The sequence below is a fragment of the Sander lucioperca genome, chromosome 13, assembly GCF_008315115.2.
Source record: "Sander lucioperca isolate FBNREF2018 chromosome 13, SLUC_FBN_1.2, whole genome shotgun sequence".
NCBI classification, from domain to species: domain Eukaryota; kingdom Metazoa; phylum Chordata; class Actinopteri; order Perciformes; family Percidae; genus Sander; species Sander lucioperca.
The window spans coordinates 19,943,557-19,961,137 of NC_050185.1; the positions used below are offsets into that span (position 1 = coordinate 19,943,557).

Below are 17,581 nucleotides of genomic sequence, written 5' to 3' on the forward strand. Positions count from 1 at the left end.
ACTTCTACATATGTGTATATACATCTTTGTTTGTGTGTTAATCGCTGCATGCGTCGATTTGTGATGTGCTCGTGTTTATCAGCACGCACTCATTTTTGCTCTAGTCCAGTATCTAATGAGGCTTGAATCTCCGCTGCATGGCTCAGAGCCACACTTGTTGGCTCAGTGAAGGGAGGAGCATGTGCGTTAGAGCAGGAGTAGCCTGGGGGTTACAAATGTTTCATTCAAACACCACCCTGTGGTCATTTTACATTACCAGCATGTTAAGTCATGATTGAATAGAATAGTGTAACATGCACTTTACAATGCTAAAAATGACAATTGAAAAAAGAAAGAAGAAAAGCTCATTAAGACAAAATATTAAAGTCTTGCAGTGTAGTTGTTACTAATAATGTCTAATGATCTGAAAAATCAAAAGCAATTGCACGCTTTACTTGGCGGGTTTGTGTCATGGGATCTCCCGCTTCACTGGCAGTCTTTATTCTTCTTCTGGTGGCTGAGCAATCCCAACAGAGCCATCACAGGTCAAGCACTGCCTGATAATTAGTGTTCACAGCATCTTTACTCAAATCGAGCCATAGCGGCCTTAAGTTGATAAGAGAGCCAGAAAGATGAGCACATAGCAGGACACCATACTCCTTAAAGCGGTGGTTCAAAGAGGGCTGTTTCTTTAAATACCCTACTGCTGCCTGACTGACAATCCAGAGTTAAGACCCGTTCATATTAGAAAACGTCTGCCAAAATTTGCAAAGTTCCAATGTTGCAGATACAGTCTAACCATAGTGTGTACTGGTCAGAATAAGAGGGACCTGAAGTAGTTAGTTTCAGTGCCAAGCAATGTAATTACTGTGGAAAATTCTTTAATTATTATGGAAAATCTTATTAAAGGAACAAGCCGACTTATTGGGACTTTAGCTTATTCACCGTAACCCCCAGAGTTAGATAAGTCCATACATACCCTTCTCATCTCCGTGCGTGTTGTAACTCTTTCCGACGGCTCCACCGGTAGCTTAGCCTAGCACAGATCCTGAAGGTAATCGGTTCCAACTAGCCTCCTCTCCGAATAAGTGACAAAATAACGCTAACATTCCTATTTATTCTATTCCTATTTACATGTTGTGATTTGTATAGTCACAGCGTGTACAAATAACAAGGTCACAGCCATCTTCTAACCGTATATAAACTGGGAACTATATTCTCAGAAAGGTGAAGCAGTGCTACTTCTGCTACTTGGGCGGAGTGATATGCTTGCAGCACCTGAGAAGCCCCGAGCAGAGAGTAGAAATGCTTCGCCTTTCTGAGAATATAGTTCCCAGTTTATATATGGTTAGAAGATGGCTGTGTCTCATGTGACCTTGTTATTTGTACAATCTGTGACTATACAAATCACAACATGTAAATAGGAACATGTTGGCGTTATGTTGTCACTTATTGGGAGCAGTAGGCTAGTTGGAACCGATTACCTTCAGGATCCGTGCTAGGCTAAGCTAGCTCGGAAAGAGTTACAACACACACGGAGATGAGAAGGGTATGTATGGACTTATCTAACTCTGGGGGTTACGGTGAATAAGCTAAAGTCCCAATAAGTCAGCGTGTTCCTTTAACCATTCAATCTACCTTGCATGACATAGTCTGTGATGGATCATACAGTTAACAGTAGGCACAGGATCAAATGCACAACAAGGTGAAAATGACTGTTGGGTACATATTTTGGTTTGTATATTAAATTTGGGTTTCAAATGTAGGTCAGAGTGTTGTTGAGGTTGGTTAATGTACCGCTATCAGAGACTTAAAAACAGTTTAAGTTTCAGAATGAGCCATACATAGCCATTTACAGTAGGTGTTAGTCGTGCATCCTGCTAGGTCTGTGGTAGTTATGTGTTTTATGTTTGAATAAACCTTTTGATTTTTATTTGAGTTCACAAAGCTAATCCCCCTCTCATTGTTATTGCAGAAGCACCATGCTGTATATTTTATTTCTAGTTTCAGTTGGACTTAATGTGTTTTATCATCTCGCAAAATGCACATACAGATAATCATCACTGTGAGGGTCATGCTCCCTCTTCCAGACTGAACAAGCCACCTGCTCTATCTTCCCCCTCCATTTTAAGCCATCTGCAAAACAGTGTGATTGTATGTTTTTGTTTTAGTTCACTGCCAAAAGTTAAGCTGGCTGAATCCGCCACCATCTGCATGTGTTGGGAATGATCTTGGCTAGTTCAGTGTTTAGTTATGGCTAAACTTCTCAGCTGGATGTCATCCAAGATACACCACCTCTACTCCGACTTGGTCACAGTCCAATTTACATAAGTGTCGTCTTTCAAATGACCGTGAGGCTCTGGTCACTGTGAATTTAGGTCGTGCTTGTTTGGGGAAATGGACGGGGATGGCTCCTGGTCTTTGAGACGGACACTAACATCTTCCATTTATATACTCTGTCCCCTCTCCACTCCTGTCTGGCAAACATGGCTCTGTAGCTTGAAAGCCATGGAGAGAAAATGGGTTGCAACAACACTTGGAGCATTATGATACAGCTTAAGCACCAAGATATCTATAGGCCTGTATGCAAAATCATTATCAAGCTTTGCAAGCCAACTCTGTAACATGTTGCTCATATACATTCCAATGAGTGTGCTGCCAAAACAAACAAGGGAGAAAAGATTTAAGCCCTTCTAATGCTGTTAAATTCCTGTCATGGATTACACAGCAGTGTCGGTCTAACCATAGCTTGGAGTCTATTTGGCCACAACACACCCCTTAAGCCTGAAATACTCTCAGTGCACATGCTGGCACTTTGCATGCAATACACCTGACAAATTGGTGTTGGTGCCTAGCTAAGCTTCACACTGCAGTTCAGGTGTCTCGGTTACTTTAAGTCTAATTACAGTATAGACAATTATAATATAATAATAACTGTGTGTGTGTATGTTTGTGAAAAAGATTTAAACAAGCCTTTGATGTTCATAATAACACAATTGGAGGCTTGGAGTGAGATTTAGAGCTTAGTTACCATACAGAAGAGCTCTCGCCAGTGATAGGCCTTTTGGGTTTGACTTCTTTGCTTGGACATTAAGCATTAATATCACATTTAAGTCAAATGAATGCTTCCCAAAGTCACTCTGAACATCTTATGTTTGCATCATTGTGCTGTACAGAGAAGAAAAAGTTCCAGTTATGTGCCTGTCTGATTTTTTTGCAAGAACTACTGTACATTATTGTTTAATTATTTAAACAATACCACAATCATTCAAGCCCTTGTCCAGATCACCACAGGAAAAGACTTCGATCAGAGAAACAGCAGCAAAATCTGTTGTCAGTTCACATATTTCCCTTAGTCGAACGGATTTGTCCACAGGGTTTTCATGTTTCCTAGCAACAGTACAACATACCATTGAGGCTGTCTATATACCCATAAACCTGCCCCCGGCAGCCTGCCTTGGATTTATTGCAAACATCTTTGCTTCTCACTGGTCTTCTCTCTCTCTCTCTCTCTCTCTCTCTGTATGCATTTCAGCTTGTCAACCAGAGCAGGAGAGACCAGCAGTTCTGTGGTGCCGAGCCAATCCAAGCCCAGTGGGCAGACGCATAAGATCTGTTTGGTGTGTTCAGACGAGGCCTCTGGGTGCCACTACGGGGTTGTAACCTGCGGCAGCTGCAAAGTGTTCTTCAAGAGGGCCGTCGAAGGTTGGTTTCACACACCTACCTGTATCCACTCACTCAATCACTCAGACATGACACGTGTAAACGCCCAAAACTAAATTTAGATTTGAATGATGGTTATTACACAAATCTTTGTAAGAAAAAAGTTTAAAGATGCAGTAGGTAAGACTTATACAACTAACTTTCTGTCATATTTGCTGAAACTGACCCTATGTTTGAGTAAAGTACATGAAGCAGGTAATTAAAAAAAAAAATCTGGCTCCTCTGGCACCACCTACAGCCTGTAGTGCGATTTGCAAAAATCCACCGCTCCCTGTTCAGATACACCAATCAGGGCCAGGGGTGGTGTCTAAATGCATGTCAATCACTGCTCTTGCACACACATTCATTCTCCCTCGTGGGGGGAGGGGCTTAGGAGACCGTTTTGGCCTTTAGCAGGAAGTGGGGAGGGACTGAGAATTTGTCGATGTTCAATTTTTTTTGCTAAGTACCTACAGCACCTTTAACAACAAGTATGTAAATAAATTACATTCTGTCCCAAAGATTCTCATTCATTTGACTTACATAAATCAGCTCTTGAAGCTGTTGCACAACGATGAAACATCTCGGCTGTTTCTCTTAGGCAGCAGAAAATTAAATATTTTCCCAAAGTCCAAGGTCAGAGTGGAATAGTAGGGTAGCAGTTGTTGAGCTTTAGTAGACCCACATCATCTTCATGCATTATTGTGGGTTTGAGTCTTAGTCCTGACCTTGCATGTCACCGCCTGCCCTCTTCTCAGGCAGTTTGTGCATCAAGAGGCTTGTATTAAATCTAATTGCCTTGACAAGTTCTAGAGATGGGAGAGGCAGGAATGAATCTGACAAACAGAGAGTAATTTATGTTAGGAAAAAAAAGGATTTCTGCAATGCATTCCATCTCCCTCTGCTTCTCTCTGCTTCTGGTTCTTCATTTCATCTCTAAAGATGCCTCCACATATGTGTAATTAGTTTGAAAAGGCTTTCTGAGGAGTGTCTTACCGTTCCGTTGATTATTTCATTCATCAACAATGGACAGGTAATGCCTAGGTGAACAATAAATTAACCACTCTATTTATTATTGAACACTGGTACTAAATGCACATAAATGAGTCACTAATCTCTTGTTTTCAAGTCCCAATTAGCAGACCGACAGTGTTTGTGTATTTCTTTCATTCTGCGGCTACATTCACTATGTTTATCTGTGAGTTGCCTCTATATCTGTAACTAACACTGCTACTTAAACAAATAGTTAGTGAACTCATTACTCTCAGTCTAAGGTGATTTCTGGAACAGTTCAGGACTAAAACCTGACTAGTGGTTGATGATGGAAACTTTGGAGTCATTTTTAGCCTCCTGCATGTACATTTAAACATTTATCTGAGGCTACTGTTCCTCAAATATGTGTAAAAACAATAATACAGATTCAATTTGAATTAATTGTAAAATTATAGATAGGAACACTTAATTTGAGCTGGACAATCTGCTACAGTTAATCTGTTGAGTTGTATGATTGTTGACCGTTATCTTACATATCAGCTTTTCATGATGTGGCTCTGATGTAAATGTCAAGCGCTCAATGTGAAGTGTAAGTTTTATTTTGAAAAGAGCTGCCTACATTAGCACTAAGAAAGTTCTGTTAACATCTGTTATTTTTGTTTTTCTCCCCCTTCCCATTCTCCGGTCATTGTCTCTATGGTGAAGGATGGAGAGCACGGCAAAATACAGATGGTAAATAAATGCACTTTTAATAATATACAAATTAATAATAATAATAATTATAATAATGATGATGATGGTAATGATGATGATGTTCATGATGATGATGATAATGTTAATAATATCACCTTTGATTTGCCCATGTCGCTGTATTCCTTCAGCACTGAAATATGACCAATCTGCCTAGACTCATTCATAGCCTATTCTGCCAACTATATGTCAATGCATGCAAATGTTCTGATTTGGTCATTCAAGTCAGCGTAAATTCCCCGTGAGTGATTTTGTGCTCTTCAATCTCTGCTTGGAATGTTCCACCTCATCATCCTCACGGGTGGCAGATAGAATAATTGCAATCACACCCTGTCTCTAATTAGGCTGTTTGCACTTGTCCCACATTAACCTCCTGAGATCTGATGTCAAAAATCACCTCTCAACTTCCCTTGTGCTTTTCATGTGTTTTATTTACTCTGTGTGTCTCACTGTTTTTACTGATAACTGTTTTAAGGTTCCTACGCTTAAAAAACATCCTGCTGGATTGATTGAACTGATAGCAATATCATTTGACTTCAAATGCCAATTGTAGTCTAGAGTAACCATAACGTAGTAGTCCTCTAAAAACCCTGTATTTCCAAAACGTTGACGAGTTAAGAACAGAAGCCCTGTTTTCAGCATTGTGACTGCTTTTTTTCAGAATATCCGGTTGGTTTTAAAATGTTATTTTTTTTTGTAATTTAAAAAGTAATCCTTAAGTTTATATCTGAAAATGTTGAAATCACCAAGTGGTTTTTACTGAACAGCAACGATAAGTAAGTCTATAATGTGTTTCAGCAATGAGTGAGACCCACATTAAACATAAATTAAACAAAATTGCAGCCCATTGTTTTCAGCCTAAGGAATAATAAACATAACCTCTTTTCAACACTCTTAAGTAACAGAGATATCTTATATAGCTACATAAGGGAGCACACTTGAGTCTAAGACTGTAACTGTTAGCTTTTGCCGGTAAGTAAATATAATACCTTCAATATCATCACTTCCCCTGTCTCTGCACAATTTTCAATTCAATGTATTTACATTTTTAACTGCACTCTCAGTAGTAACTATTAACAGTAGTATTTGTTTTGTTTATTTCAAAGTTGTTTTCCCAAAGGAACAATTTGACCTAAAATTATCTTCAAATTTTCTTTTTGAAGATAATTCTCTTCTTTCTCTGTCTTTTTCAACATACCTTTAAACAGTTTCTACAGCTCAGTGTGCCACAATATTCCTCAGTGGTTTTCCTCAACTAATCTAACATTATGTTTGGGTTAGGATACATTACAGAAATTAATTAATCTTCTAGACTTTAGACTTTATATATATATATATATATATATATATATATATATATATATATATATTTATTATTATTATTATTATTATTATTTTTTTTTTTTTTTTTTTTTTAACCATTATATATATGTTGTTTTGGTTAATTATTAAGAATATTTGCTGGTCATAACTTCCTTTACAGACAGTCAGATTAAGTAACTAGTGATTATTGATGAATTGAAATTATCTGGTCAGGTTCAAACTCTGCACCTCCTTGCTGTGAGTTGACATTGTTAACTACTGGCCAACTGAGCAAACACACATCAGTTGCAGCCCTACATGCTAGTGTTGGCTACAAACCCAGCCTGAGGCTTCACCAACCAGTACTGATGGGTGCTGCCAGGCCCCTTGTTAGCAGATCAGGGCAGGATAAGGGAGTGAGGATATCAGCGTGATTCAGCTGGCACTTTTGACACCACAGATGGCTGTTTACGCCATTGTTTGCAATTACTTCCTGTGTTATCAGTGATGACTGCAACTGACAACCCCCAGACTGCTATTTTGTCATCACACTACCAACTGCAGATTACAGTAATTATCAGTCTATGGGAAATATGATTATTCCTAAATTCCAAAGGTGATTCTTTCTTTGATTTCGATAAATGTCTAGAGGAAAACTGCCTTTGCCACTAATACAAATATAAACATAGTTTTTATATACAGTATATGAAGTGGGCATTAAATAACTAACACTGTTTCTTTACAGTTAAAGTAGTCCGTACTATGAACTTTAGTCTCTAGTTTTACACTACTATGTTAAAGTCCAGTACATTTACAGACATGTATGTTCCATCTTGATTACAGAATTTATTTAGCTCCAGCTAACACCAACATAGGGCGCTGCTGTTCTAAAGCATCATTAAGCTGAGCTAATCATTTGCTTGGATGTCCCAGATTTAGTGTTTGCTGGTGCTCATAGTACATGCTGCTGTATTAGGCTCAGTATTCACTCGCTTGTGAGCAAACAGGAAGAGGGCAAAATAATGTAAAGCACTGCATGATAAAGGGTAACTGAATATGAGCTGACTCACTGTTACAAAGGTAACTACACAGGCCAGTGTTACAGAGGTCTGACAGCCAGCATTATACAATGTATGAACAGTGGTTGCTCAGACATAAATACATACTTAAAATGTATTTTGTTAACAATACTGTACAGGTAGTTACATTGAACAGAACTGTATTTCTCAGCCTTAATGGAAATAATCATGAGGGTCACAAACCTGGACCTTTTCAATTTGGTGTCCTGTATGGGCTTTCTTTCATCTTGTTCATATAATTCAATAGCATAGCATTATTGTAGCTACCTGTGCCCTGCATTGCAGTGATTCAGTCACTTATTTATTAAAATACTATTCGCTGTCTTAGTATCTTAAGCATTGGATAACATTAATCTTTTTGTTAACATCTTCAAGAAAATATTGACGGTTGACAGCCTAATTTATTTTCACTGGGACTGTAGATGAATTAGGTCCATTAATGTGTCAGCTGACATTGCTGGCAGGGACAGCAGGTCAAACGTGGTCAAGTAATTTTGCTCACTTTTAAATTGATGTTGGGTGGCATAATTCAGGATAAGAAAGATGTCCTAAAAATCTGTAAATGTGTCTATTTATCCATCTTTCTCTGTAGTTTTTATTCGTTAATGTAATTGGAATGCATTTTGTGATTTTCAAAAGTTCAAAGTTGTCATCTCATTTTCATCTTGAAAAGGATGTTGGTCAGCAAATATTTTCCATCAGATTTTTTATTGTCAACATTGACATCAATGATTGCCAGCTGTTGAGATTGGTGGTGAATCTAGAATGCATGTCCAGCTAACTTGTGATTTGTTGGTTTGATTATTGCACTGCTTGGTCATACAATAGCTAAGGATCACAAGACCGTTATTATGGAATTTACTTGTAGACACAAACACATGAACACAATGCTCAAAACTGTTTTGACATTGGTAAAAGGAGCTGCTCCCCCCGCGACACGATACCGGATAAGCGGACGGAAATGGATGGATGAAGGAGGTTTAAGGCTTTTTGGAATTCAAAGGCTGTTCTTACTTTTTTATTAGGAATATCATTTTAAATGTATAGCACAATATCCTGCTATCATCCATGCGCCTCTAGGATGAGTGATACAGAAAAACCAATTACACACTGTATCTTATTATTTTGACATTCTATGAAATGGCGCCAGCAGTAATATTGAATGCCCTTTAGTTCAAAAAGCTGCATCAAACACATGATATTTCAAAGACCAGTAACAATGTATCAAAGGGCATTTCGTCAAGACATGTTGACTTTGTGTAAGGTCTTGTTTTAGCCAATGGTGGTTTTTTTGCGATCATGCAGTAACTTCTCAGTGCATGTGTACAATAAATGAAGTGTTGCTGTAGAGTGGCAGATGCAGAACAAGTAACAAATAGTTATTGTATTATCCAGTATAATGATCTCTGTATCTATTTAGAATATAGTGGCAAGTTTCACGATTATAAAAAGACTGCACATTGCAGGGTTTCCATGCGGTTATTTATTGCATCCTCTGCCACTCACAGTGCGATAGCTGGGTAGATCTGCTCTATAATGAGTAATGCTATTATACTAGAAGTGACTAATGAGCAGGCCTTCCATCTTACCTTTCAATATCTACAGTAATTGGCGATGGGGTGAAATGCTATAATTTAGTTATCCAGTCACCCAGAAGGGGCATATGCTCCTTAATAAGAAGTGCTTGTGAACTCAACATTTTTTATTGGAAGAATGCGACTCATAGGGGAGCGCTGCAATTTGGTGTTTTTCCGTTGCAAAAAAAAAAAAATTGAAAATAGTTCAACTTTAGGTTAAATGCAGCACAGATCACCTGTTAATTTGATAAACAATGAGTGAGTAGAAGTGAAAAACCAGTCTGCATTCCAGCCAACTTTATTTTTTGTGTGCTTGCATCTAATTTCTTTCTCTGCTCTTTTGCGACTTGCATAGTTTCTTCAGTGCACCGTGTGTTTCCCTGTCGGACTAGGATCTCAAACAGCTTTTAGGAATCCATTAGTTGAAATCAGTAGGCTAAGTTAAAACAAACCTTAGAGTCTTTCTAAATCGCTGCCTATGATCTGTTTTCCACAGTTTTACATGCTCTCAGCAGCAGATTTGAAGTTCTTTGCTGGGTTAGTGACTCATCTAGCACTTCAGAGGTGATTCTAGTTAATCATGACCATTGGATTTCATAGAATGACTGTTATAGTGAAACTTAAAAAATGAGCATGGCATGCTTTGCATACTACTATGGGACATCTTATTAACTTTGTCTATTAGATTGATTATGTCTCAGTCTGAACTCAAAAGAATGTGTTGACGCTGGAAAGATAAGATTCACGTGATACTCTTCAGGCTCTGCCACACAAGTACTGTACAGTATGTGATAAAAGCAAGACACTGTTGCACTGTGTCCCAGGCTAATGCTACTTAACTGACATGGTCACATCACACATAAAATAAAATAAATGTTGCCCACTGTGATATTGTGTGTATTTAACTTTAATTTAAAAAAAAAAAAAAAAAATCATTTTATTCTCAGGAATGTTTTCCCTTTATTACAAATACTATGGATGTCTTTTGATCTAACCAACTCATCAGCAGTGCAAATTTAAATCTGTTTGAAATTGTGACAGCACCACAGTCTGATATCAGTACAAAGATGACACAAGTGTTGCCCAGAAATGGCACTATCAGCATATAACAGCAGAATGAATTGCCAGGCTTCTGAAGATAACATTGATCCTGTCTGCGGTGAATAAACTACTCATAGTCTTGAACCTTTACTCCGTCTGCACATTAGTTAAGAGTAGTAGGTTTTTTTTGTTTACTGTAGCATTGCTGTATTGTAGCGTGTAAATACTCACTAGCACAAGAATCTGAAACAAAAAATAGTCCCCACCAAATATACTCTTTACTCCTATTTCAGTAATGTTTGCTAAACAGTGCTCAGCTGTAGAAAATAAAAAAAATGAATGAAATCATATATTTGTGACCAGTTTATAAAGATTTACATGGGCTTTGGGCTAAAAACGAAGAGAAGTGTAAGAAAGTCAGAAACTATTAAGAGACATTGTTGGTTTTGGTCTTTTCATCACATTTGTTTCCAACAACAGAAATGGAGAGTATCACCAGCTTTATCCTTTCACATCCCTAACTATTAAAGTCAAAAGCCGTACTCGCATGGGACTAGTATTACCAGGGTACCTCGTGCGATTTAGAAATTACCTCCTCACGTCTGTGTTTCGTGCATAGCATTCGCACAGGATAAGCAAAGTCTGTAGTTTTACTGAATTTACTGACATAATCCCCCGCATATGATGTAAAGGCTGTAAAAAGTTTCTGTCAAGGCTGTAAAAACTTTCATAGATAATTGCTAAAGCAGCCAATACAACCCCAAAACACTGCAGATTTGCACGGGACTAATATGGTCACACACCTTCTGTGTTTAGCAAAATATATTAGGTAATTTGCAGTGGAATTTTAACTTGACAAATTACAGACATACTGTAACAGATTAGCAAGGGATTAAGATAACAGATGACCTCCGCAATTATTTCAAATTACTAGAGGTCCACAGGTAATACTAGTCCCGTGCAATAAGAGGTTTGGTCGAGCCTGTTTACCGTGAATTGCGTTACTGCATGTCACTGACAAACATTTCTTCTAAAAAAAAATGTATGGAGTCGACACATCATTTCAAATATCTAATGCTGCCTCTTTGTCAGATTAAGTTAATTACAGTTTAATCTCTGGTTTGTTTTCCCACATACTAATCATGTACTGCTTTCATACTCTAGTAGTTAAAATAATTATTATGAGAAAGGGAAAGTGTTCATGGTCTGGAAACAAATGTGGACCATTTAGACTCTAGTACATGGGCCACAATATGAATGTGTGGACCCTGTCTGATTGTTGAGCTGAAAGAGCTCTGTACACTATCGTGGATTGTGCCATGTGTTTCATGCAGACTTGAGGAAGTGAAGCTGTCAACATCAGAGGAATGCAACAGGCTTGTCAGGCTTACTATAGAATCAGCAGGTGGTTAGTGTGGTCATAATACGTAGTGCTCAGGCTAATCCTTCTCAAACCTTCTTAGCTAGCTAATATGTTTACATTTTTTCCATCTTCTTCTTCTCCCTATCCCCTTCACAGGACAGCACAACTACCTGTGTGCAGGGAGAAATGACTGCATCATTGATAAGATCCGGAGGAAGAACTGTCCAGCCTGCCGCTTCAGGAAATGTCTTCAAGCTGGAATGAACTTGGAAGGTAAATAGTTGGACCAATCTTTAAATCAGACTAGGTTTCATTAAAACTGACTTTAAAGTCACAGTGACACAGCAGTTATAGCGGATATAGCTTTCATAATGTGAGGTATTTCCAACTGAAACAGATTATGTGAGTAGGGTACAGTTACAACAGGGATTTGATCAAATCCTGCAGATTTAAATGGATTGCTCAAAAAGGGGTGCAACTTTTTAGCCTCCACCCACACCTTCCTCACCCACTTAGTTACATCAGGAGGCGGAGGATGAGGGAGAAACAAAAAATTAGACCTTAACCAAAGTTTTTGCCACGAGCTACTGGTCAAGTGTGGTTTTAGATGATGATGGGTGAGATTCACTCAAGCCCCCAGGAACGGAGCCACATTTGATTTGATAAATGTATGTATAGAAAATGAGTGCAGTCATCATAATAAAAAACTTTTTTTATTTATTTGGACATATATAACCAAGAGACACAGGATTAGAACTGTTTTGATGTTACTGTGTCTTTAAGTAGTAGTTCCCCTTTACTGTATTGAGTGCCATGTCATTGGCTATTTGGCGCTGCCACCCACTCTTTCCACTACGGTCTTGTGCATGTCTGGTTTCTACCTAAACCACCATCACCCAAGTTAATGGAAAGTAAGCATGCCACATTAGTTTGAATGTGTCATGTCACCACACCTCCTGCTTAAATGACTATCTGAGAAGATTCTCATGAGAAATACAATACCTGGAATAATGAAACTTTGCAGTGTTTAGAATCATGATGTTGCTTAACACTGTATTGTACTTAATTATAATATACATACCCTAAGAATACGTCTATAAACACAATGCTGATTGCTTGAAGTCAATATTAGTTATTTATTGTAGCATTCCAACTATTATCAGTGTTTGTCATCTATCATATCACATTTAGATTACTGTTACAACACTGACTTTATAAATCCCGTCTGTTCAGACATCTTAGCAAGTTGAGATTTGTTTAATCTTGTTAAATCAAAAATGCTCTAGTTTTTAAACTTTGGTTTCTTACTTTTTGTATTTTTTTCCCAAAGTGCACCAAATGTTTTTGCTGGGATGAAAGTGGAAAAGACAGATTTAACAGATGTGTGTCAGATGATAACATTGATAATTACAGCAGTCTTGTAAGTCGTACATTCATACTGTGTTCATCACTGAAACATACTTTTACCTCTTTTACTTACTATATTGATATTTTGATCTAAAATAGTCGCTCTCTGCCTTAAGTCTTAGATTTTACCTTTTTTCTGTTCCTCTCTCTTACCTCTTATGTAATAATTATGTTGTCAGAGGAATATTGTGGCGGTATTATTACTCTAAAATCTGAGATTTTCACTTTTAGTTAAAAGACAATGCTTCTCAAGATAGGTTTGGATGTCTGTGGATTTGAGAAAGTTAAAATAAAATATATTGAAAGTGAATAAATGGCCTCTAGCCCAGTGCAGTGGCAATATTTTTCTGGAAAATAGAGCTTCTTAAGGAAAGCCTTGAATGTGTACAGATATTCCACAATAATATAGCTTAAGTTACAAAGGCTGCGTTGTGGATCGGATGTTGTTAGTCACTCAACTGTAAACGTGTGTATGTGTGTGCCATTGTCTACGATTGTGCTGTTCTGTACATGGCTGCTGGCATGCAGGCGAGGCAGTATGAGAGCGCCACCTCCTCACACACATTGATCAATGCATAATCCACTGTAAAATCCACAGCCTTGGATCATCTGGTGATCTTTCGCCTAATTGTGCTCCAAGGGATAAATGTTTAGGGCACAGAGCAGCAATTAAGCGAGTCGTTTAGTAAAATGGACTTGGGAAGCAACTGGTGAAGCAAAACTGCTTAAGTGCTTTGAACTTGGTTGTTGGGTTATTTCAGCTTACTTGGGGCATGAAATTGCTGTCAGTGTCGAGTGAAATTACATGTAAACAGTGCAGTGTTTTTCAGACGGAGGTGAAAGTAGTTTAATAAACAGAGGAATAGACAGAAAGACAGGGAGAGGGATTTGATGGACATCAGCGCATCAGCAGACAGACTCCCACCAGAAAAGCTCTTAGTTGCTATAGAAACGCCAGGAGAGGAAATTAACAAAGGTAGAGTAGAAAAAAAACATGTTTTTTCATGGTAACCTCTCAACCACTGACATGTTTTGCACATTTAGTGAGAGAAAATATCAAAACGATGCCCAGATAGTCTACACGTGCTCATACAAGAACACAGCAATTTGCTACTGCTGTTGTTGCACTCAAGAGAAACAACAAAAAATTTAAATATAATGTTCCTCTAAGAAATAGAATGGTTTTAATCGAGTAATGTCAGATGCACACTAGAGGATTTTAAATATTAAAAAAAGTGGGAGACCACGGACATAACTGTGGACGTTCAATCTCTCCAACTCTTTTCCTTGTCTGTTCTGTTTTGGTACGGTTTCTGCTCAACATTCCATCGCTTAAAGTTGTAAATATCAAACATGTTTTTTTGCACTATTTTCTGATGTTTTATGGATAAAATGATGAATCAATTAATCGAGAAAAAACATAACAGATAATTAATAATGAAAATAATACTTGGTTGCAGCCCTAGTGATGCAGGTTTTAGTTTCTGTTGGCCTGCTAGGTTAAACATCTGGCTGTTTCCTTGTTCTGTAGGCAGTCTGTACATTTATACCATACAATGCATACCTCTCTGGAGGAAATACATGACTCCATTAAATTCATTCTGGTGGCAACCATAATCTAAGGGCGCTTTCACACCTTTCACACGTTTAGTTCGGTTGAATCGCACTAGAGTTCGTTTGTCCCGCTGTTGCGGTTCGTCAGGGCAGGTGAGAACGCGGCATTCGCACTCAGGTGCTCACCAAAAGCGGACCAAACAAGCGTACCCAGACCTGCTTGAAGAGGTGGTCTCGGTACGCTTTCAGTTGAACTCTGGAGCGGTTTGTTTGTGGTGAGAACGTGATCCGACCTTGAACTGCACCAACTAGCTAATGTCTCCTGTAGTCAGGTGTGCAATCTGCGATGCAGCAGAGCAGCAAACTGTAGCAGCTTGCAGTGTTTCTATCATAGAAATAGACTGCGTTCAAGCTTGCCGTCCGTCACTCGCATCTCCGTGGTCAAACCAGCTGCCGCTAAAATTGGAGACAGACGCCGGCAGAGCAGAGCGAAGTCTCGGTGACCAGAGCAGACGTAGTAACGTCTCTCGCGAAACAATGTCTGATCATTTTAATGAAATGAGCTGGTTTGACCATGGAGATGCAAGAAATATGCGCTAGTCCAGAACACAGCACCTTCTTCCTGTATTTACTTTCTTGCTCCCGCCCCCAGACACATCCGACCAATAATAGGAGTGGACGTTCTTGCGTGATTTGTAATGGCGCATTTTGGTACGCTTGGATTTTTCCAGGTGTCAAACCAAATCGAACTGAGGGCAAATCGCTCCAAGTTTACAAACTCACCAACTGATTCGGACCAAAGCAAACGAACTACAGGTGTGAAAACGCCCTAAGTCTATCATCTATTAATCTTTGACAAACTGTTTTGCTGCTTTGATCTTTAACTTATTTTATTACACGTTTGTTGAATATTGGATTCTGATTGCTCAGTCACAGCATTCTACGGTCTCCTATTTCTGAATTCATAGGGACCACCTAACGTCACAGTGATTTGTCGCCACCATTTTTGTGTCCAGTCACAGCATAGCAACCCATAGACTGACACGTGAAACACATTAGAACAATATGCCTGGCATATGCTGTGCATTTGGCTCTAGTAACACTCGTATTGGTATATGGTTCCTGATTCATTTCGATGAATACAAATGTCACAAATATACCTTCTATGATTCAACTCTGTAATGTTAACCAGCTGTTAGCCCTTTAACTAACAACTCGCTAGCTACTAGCATGATCAAGCTAGACTTAACCACAACCAAAATAACATGGGTGATGTGCTGTTATCACATACAGTATATATATTTTTTGTTTTAGTGCTATATCTTGGTGTCGTTCACCCATCCTGCAACAGCGTATTGATAGGCATCTGTACTCTTTAAAGCCTTTAGCTACCTCCGGTGTATGGGGATGGATTATGTAACGTTACAAGGTAAATGTTAATGTCGGGAAAAGTAAGTTGTGGCAGACACTTCGCAGATTTTAAGGGACAAAATACAGTTAGAGTTGATGTCTTTAGTAAGTAGCATAAGCGGGTTAATGTAGAGCGAGTAAGTCATTATTGCGAATTAAAGAGTATTGTGTGATTCAGGGACTGCATCCCCCTGTCAGAGTTTAGTCTGCAATAATGACCCGCTCGCAATAACCAGGAGCATCTATTTAATGCCTGAAAAAGAAAACATGACTGTCACTACTCACTGGTTCTCGTTTTCATGTCTCCTCCCTTCCCTTTCTCCTCCTCTGTCCCACCCCGTTCCCCAGCGAGGAAAAACAAGAAGATGATGAAAGTGCCACGGCCCCCCCATCCGTCCCCAGTCGTCCCCACCATGCTGTCTATGCTTAAGGCCATTGAGCCAGAGGTCATCTACTCGGGCTATGACAGCACACTGCCTGACACCTCCTCGCGGCTGATGACCACTCTCAACAGGCTAGGGGGACAGCAGGTCATCTCTGCAGTCAAGTGGGCCAAGTCCCTGCCAGGTAACAAAAAAACTCCTTACCATGTGTTGCCTTTGGTTTGGTTTAGATGCTCAAGCAAAGTGTGTCAGTGGGAGTATTTCCAGCTTGCAGTTGAGACTATTGTGTAGTAAAGTGGGCCGAGACACATGGAAAATGAAGTCATTTGTAACTTTTAATACATGCAGCTGGTAGAGGAAATTACATCACTTTTAGATCAAATGGAAAACTTGCAGTTTGACGAGACGTTAAGTGCTCAATGGCATAGCTTTCACTTTTGCCCTTAAGTTAACCAATCGTGCTTGTCAGCATTGTTGGCATTCCTCAATGAAACTAAATATCACGAGTGGCCGCAAGTTAGCTTGAAAGAAACCTAACTTACTGTACCATAATTCAAAATGTCACAATGTTCCTTCTAGTGGTTAAAACAGGTGTTAAGACATTATTCTGGTCAGATGAATAACATTGATGGGGCTCTTTAGATTTAGACTGCAGCTTCCAGCTGATAAAGTGGAATCATACAGATACAGAAGGAGCCATTGTGTAGCTGATTTGATCATGGTTATCCCCCCCTCCCCCCAACATTATTCCTCTTGGCAGTGGAGCCAAAGAGCAACCATGCAATAAAAAGTGTGACTTCTGTAATGGCTGAATCCATAATTACAGACAGAAGAACAGTACAATGGTGGCTTATCAAAGAAAAAGTTACTTTTGAAAGCCAACCTCTCCAAAGCAGTTTGATTTTGATTAGGTCATCACCAACGTTAATATCTTTTGGAATGTGCATAAAGATGTTCTTACAACCCGCTTAAAGCAGCCATATTATGCTCATTTTCAGGTTCATAATTGTATTTTAAGGTTGTACCAGAATAGGTTTACAT

At 38.9% G+C, this 17,581-nt stretch overlaps 1 protein-coding gene across 1 annotated transcript in view; it reads left to right on the forward strand.

Annotated features, from left to right (window-relative positions):
* Positions 1-17,581, forward strand: part of LOC116036927 (glucocorticoid receptor) — a 70,956-nt gene that overhangs the window by 44,225 nt on the left and 9,150 nt on the right. The window contains exons 3-6 of the mRNA XM_036008699.1: positions 3,515-3,684; positions 5,380-5,406; positions 11,943-12,059; positions 16,506-16,724. Coding sequence (XP_035864592.1) covers positions 3,515-3,684; positions 5,380-5,406; positions 11,943-12,059; positions 16,506-16,724 — 533 coding nt within the window. The remainder of the gene's footprint in view (positions 1-3,514; positions 3,685-5,379; positions 5,407-11,942; positions 12,060-16,505; positions 16,725-17,581) is intronic.